The sequence below is a fragment of the Xenopus tropicalis genome, chromosome 10 (assembly GCF_000004195.4).
Source record: "Xenopus tropicalis strain Nigerian chromosome 10, UCB_Xtro_10.0, whole genome shotgun sequence".
In the NCBI taxonomy this organism is placed as follows: Eukaryota; Metazoa; Chordata; class Amphibia; order Anura; family Pipidae; genus Xenopus; species Xenopus tropicalis.
The window spans coordinates 45,275,407-45,292,462 of NC_030686.2; the positions used below are offsets into that span (position 1 = coordinate 45,275,407).

The 17,056-nt window shown below is 48.7% G+C and overlaps 2 protein-coding genes across 2 annotated transcripts in view; one reads left to right on the forward strand and one right to left on the reverse strand.

The window, feature by feature from the left end:
* Positions 1-1,908: 1,908 nt before the first annotated feature.
* Positions 1,909-8,381, forward strand: aanat (aralkylamine N-acetyltransferase). The gene is made up of 4 exons (XM_004918445.4): positions 1,909-2,162; positions 6,709-6,898; positions 7,464-7,618; positions 7,730-8,381. The coding sequence occupies exons 1-4, from the start codon at positions 1,929-1,931 to the stop codon at positions 8,033-8,035; spliced, it is 885 nt and encodes a 294-aa protein (XP_004918502.2). The 5' UTR covers positions 1,909-1,928; the 3' UTR covers positions 8,036-8,381.
* Positions 8,382-9,151: 770 nt separating this feature from the next.
* Positions 9,152-17,056, reverse strand: part of rhbdf2 (rhomboid 5 homolog 2) — a gene marked incomplete in the record, with an annotated part of 57,458 nt that continues 49,553 nt past the window's right edge. Inside the window, 6 exon segments of the mRNA NM_001097204.1 lie at positions 9,152-11,500; positions 14,442-14,595; positions 14,843-14,943; positions 15,022-15,097; positions 15,307-15,401; positions 16,527-16,590. Coding sequence (NP_001090673.1) covers positions 11,081-11,500; positions 14,442-14,595; positions 14,843-14,943; positions 15,022-15,097; positions 15,307-15,401; positions 16,527-16,590 — 910 coding nt within the window.

The window sequence follows — 17,056 nt, forward strand, 5'->3', positions numbered from 1 at the left end:
AGCCCCTCTGCCCTGTAAGCTCTGCAGCCCCCCTGCCCTGTAAGCTCTGCAGCCTCCCTGCCCTGTAAGCTCTGCAGCCTCCCTGCCCTGTAAGCTCTGGCAGCCTCCCTGCCCTGTAAGCTCTGCAGCCTCCCTGCCCTGTAAGCTCTGCAGCCTCCCTGCCCTGTAAGCTCTGCAGCCTCCCTGCCCTGTAAGCTCTGCAGCCTCTCTGCCCTGTAAGCTCTGCAAGCCTCCCTGCCCTGTAAGCTCTGCAGCCTCCCTGCCCTGTAAGCTCTGCAGCCTCTCTGCCCTGTAAGCTCTGCAGCCTCCCTGCCCTGAAAGCTCTGCAGCCCCCTGCCCTGTAAGCTCTGGCAGCCTCCCTGCCCTGTAAGCTCTGCAGCCCCCCTGCCCTGTAAGCTCTGCAGCCTCCCTGCCCTGTAAGTTCTGCAGCCCCTCTGCCCTGTAAGCTCTGCAGCCTCCCTGCCCTGTAAGCTCTGCAGCCTCCCTGCCCTGTAAGCTCTGCAGCCTCCCTGCCCTGTAAGTTCTGCAGCCCCTCTGCCCTGTAAGCTCTGCAGCCCCCCTGCCCTGTAAGCTCTGAGCCTCCCTGCCCTGTAAGTTCTGCAGCCCCCCTGCCCTGTAAGCTCTGAGCCTCCCTGCCCTGTAAGTTCTGCAGCCCCCCTGCCCTGTAAGTTCTGCAGCCCCCCTGCTCTGAAGCCCCCCAGGATAGGGGGCCCATAGACACCTTTCCTCTGGGATAACCTCATTTTAATCCACTATACAGTTTTAATTTCTTTTGCCCACCAATTACATTTTGCCCTGGGCCCACTGGAGCCATAAAGCGGCCTGTCTATAGCTGTCACCTTCTATCCTCTGCAGGTATGGACAATAAATCCAGGGGGCGGGGCAGATTATGGGTGGGGCATATGGCATCTGGGAGTGGAGTGATGATGTAAGGGCACAGGGGGATGATGTGGCAGACAGGGATTGGCCAAAATCCTGGGGTCACATTGCCACAGTTTTGTACAGGCCACACCCAGTGCAGGGTGATAGTGAATGAGCCCTTATACAGTATATATATATATAATTGTATGTGTATAGTACCGGTCCAGCCCAACACACACTATATATATATATATATAGACAGCCAGTTGGTGCAAACCACTAACAATGATTATACCTGGGTGCAAGAGCAAATATAGTACAATAAGACAAAAAAGTGTCTTTTCTCTGCCTCCTGACGAAAGTCCCTGTGGGGGGCTGAAACGTTGAGGTCTGAAATGTTCCTTTTTCATATTTTGTAACAAAATTTATCTTTTTTCAAATATTTTAAATCCTGTGAGTGCTGACACTTTTTTGTCTTATTATATATATTTATAATTTCCCATAAGTCACAGTGATCCTTTGGCACCACTATTTTAGGCTTTGTTTATTGGTCCCATTCATTGATGGGGTTCCCTTGGGGGGGGGTGGGACTTTTATTGTTTCTCAGCAACAGAATCTGAGGGCGCATGTTTGTTCATCACTGACAGAATGGAGCCCGAGAAGCTTGTTAGACAGACTTTAAGATGGGCAAGTTTGCTATAATTCATCTCAGTAACCAGAAGTGTAATTGGAGGTAGGCACCCCTGTAGCCCAGGCAGGGAACAACCTCCCAGCAGAGATGGTCTCACCTAATCTAATAAGGGAACTAAGCTGAGGCCTCTCCGGCTTCTTATGAAGCTGAATCAGGGCTGATGCTAAAGGAATAACATGACATGTTAAACTACAATACCCAGGATCCTCAGCTGTAATGCTGTATGGGCAGGTTTAGGCTTGTGATGTTGAGCATTTATACCTTTATTTAGGGAATGAAGGACACAGAGTTGGCTGTTAGTTGGATGCTGGGAGTTGTAGTTGGGCTATAACACAGCATGGGGGGGGGGGTTGGACAGAGAAAGTGCCCAGGTTCCATGGAGGGATTACACAGTGAATGGGAGGTTGGAGCTGAACTAAAGGCTCTCGGTGCGGTCCCTAAACCCTTTATAGGGAGTCACGTGAGCGGCAAGTTAATTCAGAGACTTAAGCAGGATCTCCGGCAATCCTGGGACAGAGGGCAGAGCCAGGCGAGACCCACTTGCACTCTCCCACAGCCTCTCCCGGCCCCACTTGGCAGCTCCGTGCCCAGCGCCTCTGCCCAAACTCAGGTGAGTGCCACTTTCCTCATCCACTTGGGAGGGGGCGGGTCTCTTTATAACCCCCATGCACCCCCATCTCCCCAGGGCTGAACCCCAAAACTGCTTTTTGTATAATGACTAAATATATCACTCCGACCAACTTCCCAACACACATTATTACTTGTCAATTTTATTGCAATTGCGTTTGTTTGTCCCTCTCTCTGGTTCCGACTCTTGAAACTGAAGTGGGTGCTCCTCCAGGTCTGTCAGTTAGATAGCTCCGGGGTTTCCGGAGTCAGGGCCAGCAGTGCAGAGAATATAAACAGCCAGACAAATATACAGCATCCAGTGGCAATAACATTTTACAAAAAACTTTGAAATGAGTCAATATTTATAACGAATATATACTGCCAAGGTGCTCAGTGTTACATTCTGTTTGATTAGGCAGAGTTCCCCTTTAATTTCATCCAAAGTACAGATCATTCAGAGCTGGGCGTATGTTACAGTGTGTTACTATGGGCTATTGGTATAAATCACTAACCCACTGCTAGGAACAAACGCAGGTAATGTATAGAGTATGGGGGCAGTATGATATACAGTATAAGTACAATATGGGGGCAGTATGATATACAGTATAAGTACAATATGGGGGCAGTGTAATACTCAGTATAAGTACAATATGGGGGCAGTGTAATATCCAGTATAAGTACAATATGGGGGCAGTGTAATATCCAGTATAAGTACAATATGGGGGCAGTGTAATATCCAGTATAAGTACAATATGGGGGCAGCGTAATATCCAGTATAAGTACAATATGGGGGCAGCGTAATATCCAGTATAAGTACAATATGGGGGCAGTGTAATATCCAGTATAAGTACAATATGGGGGCAGTGTAATATCCAGTATAAGTACAATATGGGGGCAGTGTAATACCCAGTATAAGTACAATATGGGGGCAGCGTAATATCCAGTATAAGTACAATATGGGGGCAGCATAATATCCAGTATAAGTACAATATGGGGGCAGTATAATATCCAGTATAAGTACAATATGGGGGCAGTGTAATATCCAGTATCAGTACAATATGGGGGCAGTGTAATATCCAGTATAAGTACAATATGGGGGCAGTATAATATCCAGTATAAGTACAACATGGGGGCAGTGTAATATCCAGTATAAGTACAACATGGGGGCAGTGTAATATCCAGTATAAGTACAATATGGGGGCAGTATAATATCCAGTATAAGTACAACATGGGGGCAGTATAATATCCAGTATAAGTACAACATGGGGGCAGTATAATATCCAGTATAAGTACAACATGGGGGCAGTATAATATCCAGTATAAGTACAACATGGGGGCAGTATAATATCCAGTATAAGTACAACATGGGGGCAGTATAATATCCAGTATAAGTACAACATGGGGGCAGTATAATATCCAGTATAACTACAATATGGGGGCAGTGTAATATCCAGTATAAGTACAATATGGGGGCAGTGTAATATCCAGTATAAGTACAACATGGGGGCAGTATAATATCCAGTATAACTACAATATGGGGGCAGTGTAATATCCAGTATAAGTACAATATGGGGGCAGTGTAATATCCAGTATAAGTACAACATGGGGGCAGTATAATATCCAGTATAAGTACAACATGGGGGCAGTGTAATATCCAGTATAAGTACAATATGGGGGCAGTGTAATATCCAGTATAAGTACAATATGGGGGCAGTGTATATCCAGTATAAGTACAATATGGGGGCAGTGTAATATCCAGTATAAGTACAATATGGGGGCAGTGTAATATCCAGTATAAGTACAATATGGGGGCAGTGTAATATCCAGTATCAGTACAATATGGGGGCAGTGTAATATCCAGTATCAGTACAATATGGGGGCAGTGTATCCAGTATCAGTCATTGGGGGCAGTGTAATATCCAGTATAAGTACAATATGGGGGCAGTGTAATATCCAGTATAAGTACAATATGGGGGCAGTGTAATATCCAGTATAAGTACAATATGGGGGCAGTGTAATATCCAGTATAAGTACAATATGGGGGCAGTGTAATATCCAGTATCAGTACAATATGGGGGCAGTGTAATATCCAGTATAAGTACAATATGGGGGCAGTGTAATATCCAGTATCAGTACAATATGGGGGCAGTGTAATATCCAGTATAAGTACAATATGGGGGCAGTGTAATATCCAGTATAAGTACAATATGGGGGGCAGTATAATATCCAGTATAAGTACAATATGGGGGCAGTGTAATATCCAGTATCAGTACAATATGGGGGCAGTGTAATATCCAGTATAAGTACAATATGGGGGCAGTGTAATATCCAGTATCAGTACAATATGGGGGCATTAAGTACAAGAATATCTATCAATACATATTGTGTTTGTAATAAGATTTGTAGTGTGTGCAGATAAAGAGCTTAGTTACTGGGACTATAAATAAGAGCAGGTCTATGTGTCCCAAGCCCACAGGGACCTACGTCATCCCTCCCAAACCCCAAGCCAAGAAGGAAGGGATGTTATTTGGCCCGACCCCTAATTATTCCTTAGTCACGCGTGGCTTTTCCCACAGAGCATCTGCATCAGGTCAGGGATAAGGGAGGGTGATAAAAACATTATTCTTCCCTCTCTGGATAATCTCTCAATGGGATGATGGGAAATCAGTTTGTGCACGTCACTTTAATAACCTTTATCAGGATTAGAATTAGAAGAGCTTCAGCGTATATATATATCTATATAAATTCCATTTCAGAATCGGTTGTTTTGTCTGCTGCAAATCCCAGCTGATGGCGCCTCCTGGAAAAGCAGGTTTATGGCGGTACTGCAAGCGCCTCATATGCTAAAGGGATTTGAGAGAGGCTATAGCTCCCCTTTATCTCTATATACAAACTAGGTATCCTGTTATATACAGTACTACCCAGAATTCCATAGCACTGTAGCCAAAGAGGTTCTTCTTATTGGTCCCTGTGAAAGTGGCTGTAGAACACAAGGCAGCAGTTTCCATTTCCCCCCCCCCCAGTCTATGTCGGCTGGTTCCTACCCCCATTCCCAGTAAGAGTGAGAGGCTGATACACAGATCCTTGTCCCTTTGCATTTAGCCCTAAGTGCCACTTACCCACCTGGCAATTACCAGCTGCCAATTAGAATGTGACGTCCACGCGCCGGCACAGAGCGCTCAGCAATTACAGCTGCGTTGGCTTTAATGCTCCCATTTAATACTCTCCCATCGCTCGGCTCTTGCAGTTGCCCCTTTTGACCCGACACTCAGCAAATTTACATTTATAGAAAAAAAAGAAAATTCTGAACCTGAAATTTTGCTAAACTTTTTAAATAAAAAACCCCTAGCGCTATAGAGTTCTGGATAACAGATCCCATGCCTGTATTGGCATGTAAGGACAGATTTATGGAGTCATTTGCTCTGTTGAACTATTTGGAGTATTCAGAGTGCAGCTGGGGGTGATATTAAACCCTGATCCCCTTTAAAGGGAAAGTTTCCCTTCGTATGATGCAGACATGATCTAATAGACACTGGCAGTGGGTCTTCCTTTCTTAAGGCGGCCATACGGGGGCAGATTTCCTTCAGTCCAAGTCAGCAGCTTATCTGCCCATGTATGGGGCCCCCCCAACCAATCTCTGGCCTAAAATTGGGCAGATCTCGATTGGGCAGATTTGATTTTCCCGTCGGCTTGTTGATGCACCCTCAGTCCGACTGCCCATATAGCTGCCATTTTAGGGCCAAACAATTGATTCCCCCAATATCACCCACACTCCAAAATGGAGGGCAGAGACCCCAATAATACAAGGCTGCAGTGTTGGACTGGGGTGTGTGGGGCCTTCTGGGACTGCCACCCTTGGAGTCCCACTGACCAATTGCCCAACCCCACCCCCCCTGAGTGCATATACATTATAATTAACTTTGCCACAACTGCGGGAGGGAGGTCAGCTGGGGAGTGGAAATACTTTGGATCAGATCTGGGTCGGTGGGGCCCACCATGTTTTTTCCCAGTGTGCCACCGGCCCAGTTCGACCCTGGATGCCAACGTTTATCAGCACTGGGGGGCACATATGCACCCCTCTCCCACCCCCTAACTTGTGAGGTGCAAAACAGAATTCTAGCTGCAATGAAATCAGGGGCCCGGGGGGATCCCATTACTATTAAAATTAGTGTAGTCTTAAGGGGTCAACTGAAAACCCCACTCATCAGGGGATGAGGGCAATAAGGGGAATAAGGGCATTGGTGCAGGGCCCCTCCTTATTGCCCCCGAGCACTTGTTTAAACACATGGCCCTGCCCCGTATATTTGCGGGGGCCCTTCTGCACCTGTGTTTATGGAGAATAGATATCGTGAATGAAAACAATTTTTCCATGGTATTGAGCGCAATTAAATCTCTCCATCCCATAATTACAGGGGGGAAATGGACCTGCATATTCATGAGTGGGCTGTGCCCTTTAGAGAGTGGGTACATGTGAGCCCGTTACCGTGCGTCACCGCGCCAGGCTTTATATAGAGAGGGGCTGACAGGTTCTCATTTGCCTCCATCAGGTATCCAGGTTGGTACCGGTCGCGCCACCGCAACCAGATCCCGCCATGTCAGTGCTGAACGCAGTCCCTTTCATGAGGCCCATCCACTTGCGCTCCCCGCGCCAGCAGAGACGCCACACGCTGCCCGCCAGTGAGTTCCGCTGCCTCTCCCCGGAGGATGCCGTCAGTGTGTTTGAGATCGAAAGAGAAGGTAAGAGGAGACCCCCCCAATCAGAGGGCCCCTTAGGATCCCTGGAAAATCTGCCACTTTTTAAAAACTGACCAACTGCATAGGAGTATTTCAGTGATTTTATAGCCTGCTCTCACTGTACGACCTGCACTTCATGAATAGCCTGGGGTATATGGTATGGTCTCCCCCTTTTAGCTCAGTGTTTGGATGGTGCCAGCCCCCAGTTTCATACAGTCAGGAGTATTGATGTGCAAATGTTGGGAGCTCATTCATGGAGAAATCGCCCAATTGCATCTCCTGTACTGTGTGTCCCTGGGGTTGAGGGATCAGACTGTGGGGCTCATTTATCAACACTGGGCAAATTCGCCCATGGGCAGTAACCTAGAGCAACCAATCAGTGATTGGCTTTTTTTCAGAAAGCTGCAAGGTTGCCATGGGTTACTGCCCACTGCCCAGTGTTTATAAATGATCTCCAGTGAGTTAATGGGTAAATATCAGTGTCAGTGCTCCCACCGGTTATATTCTGGCAACTTACCTCTGCCTACGGGTTCTCTCACTCCATATGATCTCTTCCCTCTCTTCCCAGCGTTCATCTCCGTCTCCGGCGATTGCCCCCTCCATCTGAATGAGGTGCGGCACTTCCTGACCCTGTGCCCGGAGCTGTCGCTGGGTTGGTTTGAGGAGGGCAGGCTGGTGGCGTTTATCATTGGCTCGTTGTGGAACCAGGACAGGCTGAGCCAGGTAAGGAGCCGGGACCCTGCAGAGATAAAATCCATGAGAAAGCCCCCACATATAGCGCCCCCAGTTCCACGTACAGACCCTGCCTGAGAGACTCACCCTCTTTATTCACAGGACGCACTCACCCTACACAAAGCGGAAGGTTCCTCGGTCCATATCCACGTTCTGGCCGTGCACCGTACGTTCCGCCAGCAAGGCAAGGGCTCCATCCTGCTGTGGCGCTACCTCCAGTACCTGCGCTGCCTGCCCTTTGCCCGACGGGCCGTCCTTATGTGCGAAGACTTCCTGGTCCCCTTCTATTCCAAGTGTGGCTTCAAGGCTGTGGGACCCTGCGACATCACGGTGGGACCCCTGACCTTTATCGAGATGCAGTGCCCAGTACAAGGTCATGCCTTCATGCGCCGAAACAGCGGCTGCTAGCCCCCCCCCCCGCCCAACTCCCATATCCAGTTAACCCCTCTGCAGCTGGAGGGGTCAGTAATGCGCCGCAGTGCAGTGTCTTCCTGGCCCAGCTGATGGCAGAGGGGCGCGACGAACTGCAACAGGGGCATCTGGGGGTTAATAACCTGCAGTTCATGATCATATCAAACAGCTTCTTGCAGCCCCTGTTTGCGCCCCCATTCACTCACCAATGCATCTGCAACTGCCCCCCACTGGCAGACGTGATGTACAACCATTGTATAAATACAGCCCCCCCCGTACCCACCTGTCACTGTACAAAATCCACTCATATGTGTCTCTAAATAAATATGCTTTTGTACCAGCACCGCCTGCCCACATCCTTACTGCCGCTACATGGGGGCCGGGGGCACACAGACCCAGCACAGGGGAGCGTTATACACAGGGTTATGGGGGCAAAACCTGCTACAGCCTTGCTTTACGGCAGAGATACACATAGCTGGATGACCTGTTACCCTGTATCAGAAAGGGGCACTTACAGCACTGCTGGCCCTGGGGCCAAACGATCGAATTATAACGACGGATATAGGTAAAGTCGGTTCAGGGACCGCATCAACGAGCCAATGCGGTCCCCGATCCGACTAGATTTTTTAACCTTTCCGATCGATATCTGGATAATTTCAGGCCAGATATCGGTCGGGCAGGCCCGTCGGTAGTGCCCATACACGGCCCGATAAGCTGCCAAATCTGTCTAAGGGACCCATATCGGCAGCTAGAATCGGCCCGTGTATGGGGACCTTTAGTCTTATAACTACAGAGAGCTCAATGGCAGAAAGTCTGTGACTTAAGCTGTGGGAGGGCCTAAACACAATAATGGCAGCTTACTGGAGTAGGGGAAATGTAACTTAAGCAGTAGGTGGGTTTATGACTGTTATGGAAGCTTACAGGGGGGAGGGGGCTGTAAGTTGTGCAGTGGGTGGGGCTAGAATACCAAAATGGCAGCTTACAGAGGGAAAATATAAATGCAGGGGGTTGGAATATGACTCTGTGATGGTAAAGGGTCTGGCGCGAATACACAGTTACAAATAACTGATTCCGGTGAGGGGAAGGGAAGGGATGAGGCACAGGATATAGAAGTGGTAGCCAAATGTCTTTATTTCACAATCTGTTCCGGTCTCCTGGAATCAACCAATTTCAGATACAAAAACATTCCCCCCCCACAGCCGTCTCTATGGTACAAAAGATTGCCCCCCCACTGCTACCACCTTTTCCTACAAAAAGCGAGGCACCCACTGGGCGGCACCTTACTTGTGCCAATCGCCAGCCTCACTAATTAAATAATAAATTAAATAGAAACATTTAGCAAAAAGCCCAGGATCCAGTTGATCTCTGCGTGACATCATGGCCGCGTACAAAGAGGCCGGCGTAGTGCCGCAGGGGACCCCATTGCGCAGCAAAAGGGTCGCCATTTTCTTTTTTAAAAAAAACAGTATTTTCTTAGCCAAAAGTTGGCAATAAAATGTAAATATTCTATCACTATTTTACACATCGTACAACTACAGCCCTTTGTTCCACGGATCCGCGAGATGATTTGTGTTCGGTAACCCCCACCCTGCGTGGGCTAGAACCAACCCGGCCCCATGTTTCACTACAGATTATGGTTGGGGGTCGGGGTGCATCTGGGGTATCATTTAAACAGAAAGGATTATTGATATTTGAATTTATTGCCCAAGCTTTAACCCTATTATGGGAATAAAAGGACATCTAAACCCACACAGCTTTAGAAAGGGCCCCATAGTCCAAATCTGTGCCAATCAGGTCATCCCATTCCTTAACCAAGTGCTTATTAAACACAATGGGGGTATATAAAATTGTTTGGTTTTCCTTTATGACAAGGAGGCAGTAGTTTTTTTCCCAAGCAGCCATATTGGTTCTGTAACTAATGGTTACACCAATCACATTAATGGCTCTTTATACTATACAGAGAGCACTTTGCCTAAATGCCCTGGTGAAAGAAAGGGAGCCTGGGAAGCTTGCTAAATAGGCTTTGGTAAGCATTAGGTGCCCTGTGTAATAAATGAATGTCTTCTCTTCTGAGTAAAGGGTTAAAACTGGGAAATAAAGCATCATAGTACCCCCTTGAACAAGGATCGGGCACTATTCTCTGTATTAGGTTAATAGCACCCAGAGTTTTTTAATTAAGTTAAAAAAGGTCACTATCCAACCTATGGCACTTTGGAAGTCGTTGGACTACAACTCCCACCCTTTGGCTAGAGTTGGGTTCTGAAAGGCCACATGTTGGGCAACAGTGATATGCAGTCACAATCTTGCCCCTATGGCAATTATTCCAGCTGGTACTATAAGTGCTGCTCCACTTGGCACTGTCAATGTACGTGGCCCTAGTGCTGCCCCCACTATTTGGACCCCCCCAGTTAAAGAGGGCAGACCCCAGTAGGAGTAAGTGGACGGAACCAGAGGTTGTATCAGCACCAGCAGATAAAGGCAATGAATGAATAATGCCTATAGTGGGCCTGATATGTGCTGATATGGTTCTGTTGGTTCTGTATCCTCTGAGTTCTGTGCACAATAAAGTGGATCAGTTTAGGCCGGTGGTACGTTTATATACTAGTGTTAAGATCAGAGACGCTTTGTAAACATCGGTGCTGGCTTACCTCTTTGTACCCCATTTCCCCCGAAGGGCACAGTGCCAAGGGGCTGGCTGAGGTGGCAGAGAGGCAATGAGTAAATGTACAATATATTCCTACTAACCGCTCGGCGGTCTCGCTCTGACCCTCCCAGAGTTCCGTACCAGCACAAAGGGTTCTCTCGAGGCCGGAGGTTATTCCTGAGTGTCACAGTATAGGGAGACCCCTTAACGACAGATCTCATGTCCCCTTTAAACGTCTTAGGAGGAGGGATACATTAAATCAGATCCTGAAATTCTCTGGCAGGTATCTACTGGTGCCCACAAGGCCCAACATGGCCTATCGTATCACCCCTCTCAGCTAGGGTTGGTGCCGCTGAGCTTTGTAGGATGTTCCTCCAGTCCCTCGAGGGCAGGAAGGCTCAGTGGAGCACTTGATCGATGTCGTACTTCTCACAGAACTTGTTGGTGAAAGGCAGGCAGGTGAGGTACTCGATCCAGGCCCAGTTGATAGGATAGACGTAGAGCCAGATAACCAGAGAGGCAAAGAGTCCGACGAAGACCAGCAGGGAAATGATGATCATGGCGCGCTTGCGGAACTTATCCGCCGTGCCAAAGGTGATGTACGGCAGGAAGGAGAAGGAGAGGAGCAGCCCGCTGAGAAAGCCGAAGATGTGGGCAATGTTGTCTATCCAGGGCAGGAGTCCGAATAGGAAGAGAAAGAGGACAATACCCAAGAGCTTGAGGAAGGCCTTCCATGGTTTGGCCAGAATCTGCCAGCTCTGAAACAGCTCCACAAACAGGCAGGCCAGGAGGCCAAACTGCGAACCTGCCGGCCCAACCTGGAAGGACAGGGAAAGGGTCAGAGAGACATCCAAACCCAGGGATATAAGGCCTTTAGCCCTCGTAATACACTTAATCAACAAACTACCAGGGCCCAATCTCCCATTCATTTAATAAAGGGAAGCTGCAGTTGTATAAACCCTTTTTAATTCTTCTTCACAATCTTTAAAAAAGGTGAAGCCACACGGAGCTACTAGTAGCAGCTATTTGTCACGGCTACAGAAACAGACCATGCTGATCATGTATGGATAATTGTGTTTAGCAGAGGCAACTCTCAGTATAGTCTATGGCAGGGGATTTTCTGGAGCTTGACAAGTAGCTGCTACTATGTAGCTCTGTGTGTCTTCACCCTAAGGAAAAAGACACATGGGGTGATTAGTTGCTGCAACTTTTAATTAATGCATTTTTTGATGCGGATTAGTCGTGATACTAACCGCGACTAACCGCCCCATGTGTCTTCGCCCTAAAGGTGGCCATACACGCACAGATATTATCGTACGAAACCTCGTTTCGTACGATAATCGGTGCGTGTATGGTATGCTGAAATCGGTCGGCTCGTCGATCGGCCAGGTTAGAAAATTTTGATCGGGCGCCATAGAAGGCGCCTGACCAAAATTCTCCCTTCAGAGCTGAATCGGCAGAAGGAGGTAGAAATCCTATTGTTTCTACCTCCTTACCTGCCGATTCAGCCCTGAATGGTGTGTGGCGGATCTGACGATGTTTCGTGCGACCGATGGTCGTACGAAACATCGTCGGATCGCCACGTGTATGGCCAGCTTTAAGGTGTGTATGGTGCACGGATTCTTAACCTATAGGCATTTAGGGTCGGCCCCTAGGAACCCATTCAATACAATGACATTTCTTTTGACAGTGAAACACTAACAGAGCTGGACTATTCCCCTACAGTTACATTCCAATTGAAGAGATGGGAGGGAGCAAAACTATGCGAGAACTTATAAGGTCAATGCCAGAGAGGCGACAGCGGGTAATTAGCACAAATGGGGGCCATAAACATGGGGCAATTACAGCAATTTTGTCACCCTCCAGTGCCATTATTATTCACCCGGCATAACCCTGAATCATTCTTTGTGCCAAAGTGTCTGAAAACCTGGGCCTTAATGGGATTAATTAGCGAAGTGACTGAGATAAGGAAGATTAGCCAGGCTACAGAAACAGCTGAACAGCAGTAGTACAATGATGAAAGCTGGATATAATTGGCCTGATAGTATCACTTTAATAACTGGGGGCAGGGGGCAGCTGGTGGGTCCCAGTCTGATAGTGACACACAGCCTGTAGCTGTAACAGCTGGAGGGCCGCTGGGTTATACATTGCCTCTGCATGGCTCAGCACGTGTATAGAGACGGGGGGCTGTACTGTGACCCCCGGGGGAACAACCCCATTTTCTCACATGGAAAGAAGAGATGGTGGATGGGTGGAAATGGGCAGAAGGAAGAGAGGGAAAGCGGAGGAGAGAGTGCCCTGACCCAGTGAGAGTGACAGACAGGTCCCCTGAGGAAGAGGATGAGATGAGGCTGTCTGACTGCTCGGATTAGTGGCAGGTGCCAGAAGCAGACAGATAATCTCCAGCTAATCGCGTGAAAGCAACAACACCGCTGCCATGAGATAGGGAGGCACGTGTGGCACCCAGGGAGCGGGGAGGGCTACGTGCCAGGGAGATAGGGTGCTATAAGGGAGATAGGAAGCCATAGGGAGAAGGGATACGGGGGAGTGCCAGGGAGAAGGCAGATAGGGTGCTATAGGGAGAAGGGATACAGGGGAGTGCTAGGGGAAGGCAGATAGGGTGCTATAGAGAGAAGGGATACGGGGGGAGTGCCAGGCAGATAGGGTGCTATAGGGAGAAGGGATACGGGGGGAGTGCCAGGGAGAAGACATGATGGTGGGGTAATGCTGAAAGAATAAGATATGAAAAGTGATATGGAAGAAGGGTTTGTGCCAAGGAGAAGGGATATGGGAGCAGAAGGCATAGGGAGACAATATGGTATGTGTGACAGAAAGTGTATGGGAGGGAATGCGATAAGGAGAAGGGGTAAATGGGTGGGATTAAACAAGATGAATTTTTAAGAGGGAGAAGGCTGTGTGCCAATTAGCAGGATGAGAATGAAGGCATGAGAAGGAGCATAATTGTGAGGGGGTCGACCTGAGAAAAAGAGAAGACAGAAACAAATATAAGGGTTAAGAAACTGCTGAGATAGGGTATGGGGAGAGGTAGAAGTGAATGAAACACATTCTGTGGGGGCTTTTATAGCCTTTAGCACATGACTAGGTGGGTGTAAATACCATTGGCATGAAGAAAAGGCAAGAGATTATCTCATAGAGGAGGAGGAGGAAAGAAGTGTGAGGGATTATGGGAATATAGAAATGGGAGGGTCAGTGGCTCAGCAAATAATTCAGATAATGGCCCAGAGACAGAGAAGGTAATTAACAGAGGGACAAAGGCTAAAATGAGAAGGAGGGAGCAGCTAACAGGAGGGGGGCATTGGCTTATTGGCTAAGGGAGGTGGGGCACCAGTGCCAAGGTTAAAGCAATGTAAGGCTAAGGGTAATGTATGGCTGACAGAAGAGGAAGGGCAGGGGTTAAGATACATGGCAGACAGAGAAAGGGGTTGCCACCAAGGATGATGGAGGAGACAGAGTCTATGATAAAGGGGAGGAACCAGTGGCCAAGAGTAGAAGCAGCAAAATGTAGGAGAAAGTAAGGGAGGCAGAAGGCAAGAGTAGGGGGGCGAAGGGGCAAGAGAGATAAGGAAGATAAGGAGTGTTTTTTTAAAAAAAGGAGAAACAAAAGCCAAAGACTGGGGAGTGGCCAATTGGTAAGGGGGTGAGTGGAGCCTGGGGCAAAGAGAAATGAGAGGGGCAATTTCTAAGGGGGGAGGAGGGGAAAAGAGAAGGGTGCAGGGCCTATATTTAAAAACGACTTACCTCTGCCCTGTAAGGCAAAAACAACGCACTGGCGAGGTTCCCAGTGATGCCGCTCAGTATGTAGATGATGGAGATCCGCAGCCAGCCCGCTAGCTTCTCCAGGTCACGCAGGACTGTCATTTGGAAGACTACCGACACACAGCAGTGAATTACCCTGAGAGAGGAGCAGATAGAGTCATTCCCTCAAACAAGAGCCATGAAATAACCCAGAATTCCAAGCCTACAGTAACCAACCCAGCACTCGCACTATACCGTAACTGAATCCCAGCATGCACTGCTCTCACACACAAGTAACTAGCACTTAACCTGCTGCTACGTCACCCAGTTTAACCATATAAAAGCATAAGCAGCCCCCCTAGAACACCAAGAGACCCAGTTATTCTATGACAAAAAGCACTTACCCAGCGTGAAGGAACAAGGAGAGCCAGAGTCGGTAAAACTGATCAGGATATTCCGGATTTAAAAATGGCAGCAACCCGCAAACCTCATCCAGACAGTGGACCTGACGTGGAAACATGAGGGTGTTAGACAGGCAACCAAAACTGAGGGAATAGAGGGACAGATCCGCCCAATCACTGACCTGCGAGCAGAGCGTGGCCTCCTCATGGAAATAGCCGTGCATGAAGGTGCAGTATTCCCGTGTAGTTATCTCACAGCTGTGGCACAAAGAAAAGTGTCAGTTGAACCTGCCGCTCCCCTGCTCGCTCTATAGTGCCCCAAACAAATTTCCTTTAATTATGGCTTCCACTATCCCCTAGTATTTCATACCCGCCTTGCCCTCTCTTTGGTCCCTGATTGCACCCACCATTCCTTCTTTTTAACCTGCCTCACCGCACAAAAACAACAAGTGTGGAGCAGTTCTCACCTGCCCTTAGTGCCAATACAACATGGCCGCCCTTTGATTTCACAGTCCATGTGCCTGATCCCTGTGTGATTGTTCATGGCTTGGTAAGTGCAAATCTATAAAGAGGGAGAGAGACTTCATGAGCGATTACTTCTTAAAATATACCTGGACTGGCAATCTGTGGGTGCAGGCAAATGCCAGAGGGGCTGCTGTAAGGTGCCATAGTCACTATTTATTGGGCTGGGGGGGGCTGTTTGTGCCTCTGGGTACTTGGAATGCCAGGACCCAGGCCCAGACTGGCAATCTGTGGGTTCAGGCAAATGCCAGAGGGGCTGCTGTAAGGTGCCATAGTCACTATTTATTGGGCTGGGGGGGCTGTTTGGGCCTCTGGGTACTTGGAATGCCAGGACCCAGGCCCAGACTGGCAATCTGTGGGACTGGCAAATGCCAGAGGGGCTGCTGTAAGGTGCCATAGACAGTCACTATTTATTGGGCTGGGGGGGGCTGTTTGTGCCTCTGGGTACTTGGAATGCCAGGACCCAGGCCCAGACTGGCAATCTGTGGGTTCAGGCAAATGCCAGAGGGGCTGCTGTAAGGTGCCATAGACACTCACTATTTATTGGGCTGGGGGGGGCTGTTTGTGCCTCTGGGTACTTGGAATGCCAGGACCCAGGCCCAGACTGGCAATCTGTGGGTTCAGGCAAATGCCAGAGGGGCTGCTGTAAGATGCCATAGACACTCACTATTTATTGGGCTGGGGGGGCTGTTTGGGCCTCTGGGTACTTGGAATGCCAGGACCCAGGCCCAGACTGGCAATCTGTGGGTTCAGACAAATGCCAGAGGGGCTGCTGTAAGGTGCCATAGTCACTATTTATTTGGCTGGGGGGGCTGTTTGGGCCTCTGGGTACTGGGAATGCCAGGGCCCAGGCCCAGACTGGCAATCTGTGGGTTCAGGCAAATGCCAGAGGGGCTGCTGTAAGGTGCCACAGACAGTCACTATTTATTGGGCTGGGGGGGCTGTTTGGGCCTCTGGGTACTGGGAATGCCAGGGCCCAGGCCCAGACTGGCAATCTGTGGGTTCTGGCAAATGCCAGAGGGGCTGCTGTAAGATGCCACAGACAGTCACTATTTATTGGGCTGGGGGGGCTGTTTGGGCCTCTGGGTACTGGAAATGCTAGGGCCTATTTTGAATCCCAGTCCAGACCTGGTGCCAGAAGCCATCATGGCTATGCGTCACTCACCGGCCACTTAGTGATGTCATCAGCCCACACATGAGGTTGTATGGAAGCAGGCTCTTCACAGGTTCTGGAAGAGATGGGAAAAGTCACATGACAAAGGGATATTAGAGGGTCATAAGGGGATGTTAGGGTGAAGACACACTGAGCTACTAGTAGCAGCTACTTGTCACGGCTACTAAAATAGACAATGACAATTTTTTTTTGATAATTGTTTCTATATGTTTCTATATGTGTTTTTCCAGAGGAAATTCTCAGTATTGTCTATGGCAGGGGATTTTCTGGCAATTAGTAGCAATAACAAGTAGCTGCTACTAAGTAAGTCTTCACCCTTAAAGACCTGCCCCTGACTTTAGCTTTATCCCCCCCCCCAGTGAGACCACAATAAGGTAGGCAACTTTTCCTGTGCAATATTGTGCCATACAGGGCCGCCATCAGAAATCACGGGGCCCCTCACAAAAAAGTTTTCTGAGCACACCCCCAATGGCCCCTCCCCCAGTGACCCCTCCCATCAATACAAAGAACATAAAACATTG

Coding starts and splice junctions, on each gene's coding strand:
- aanat (XM_004918445.4), top strand. CDS start 1,929: ATGGAGGGATTACACAGTGAATGGGAGGTTGGAGCTGAACTAAAGGCT. Junction 2,163..6,708: donor GCGCCTCTGCCCAAACTCAG/GTGAGTGCCACT, acceptor TGCCTCCATCAG/GTATCCAGGTTGGTACCGGT. Junction 6,899..7,463: donor GTTTGAGATCGAAAGAGAAG/GTAAGAGGAGAC, acceptor CTCTCTTCCCAG/CGTTCATCTCCGTCTCCGGC.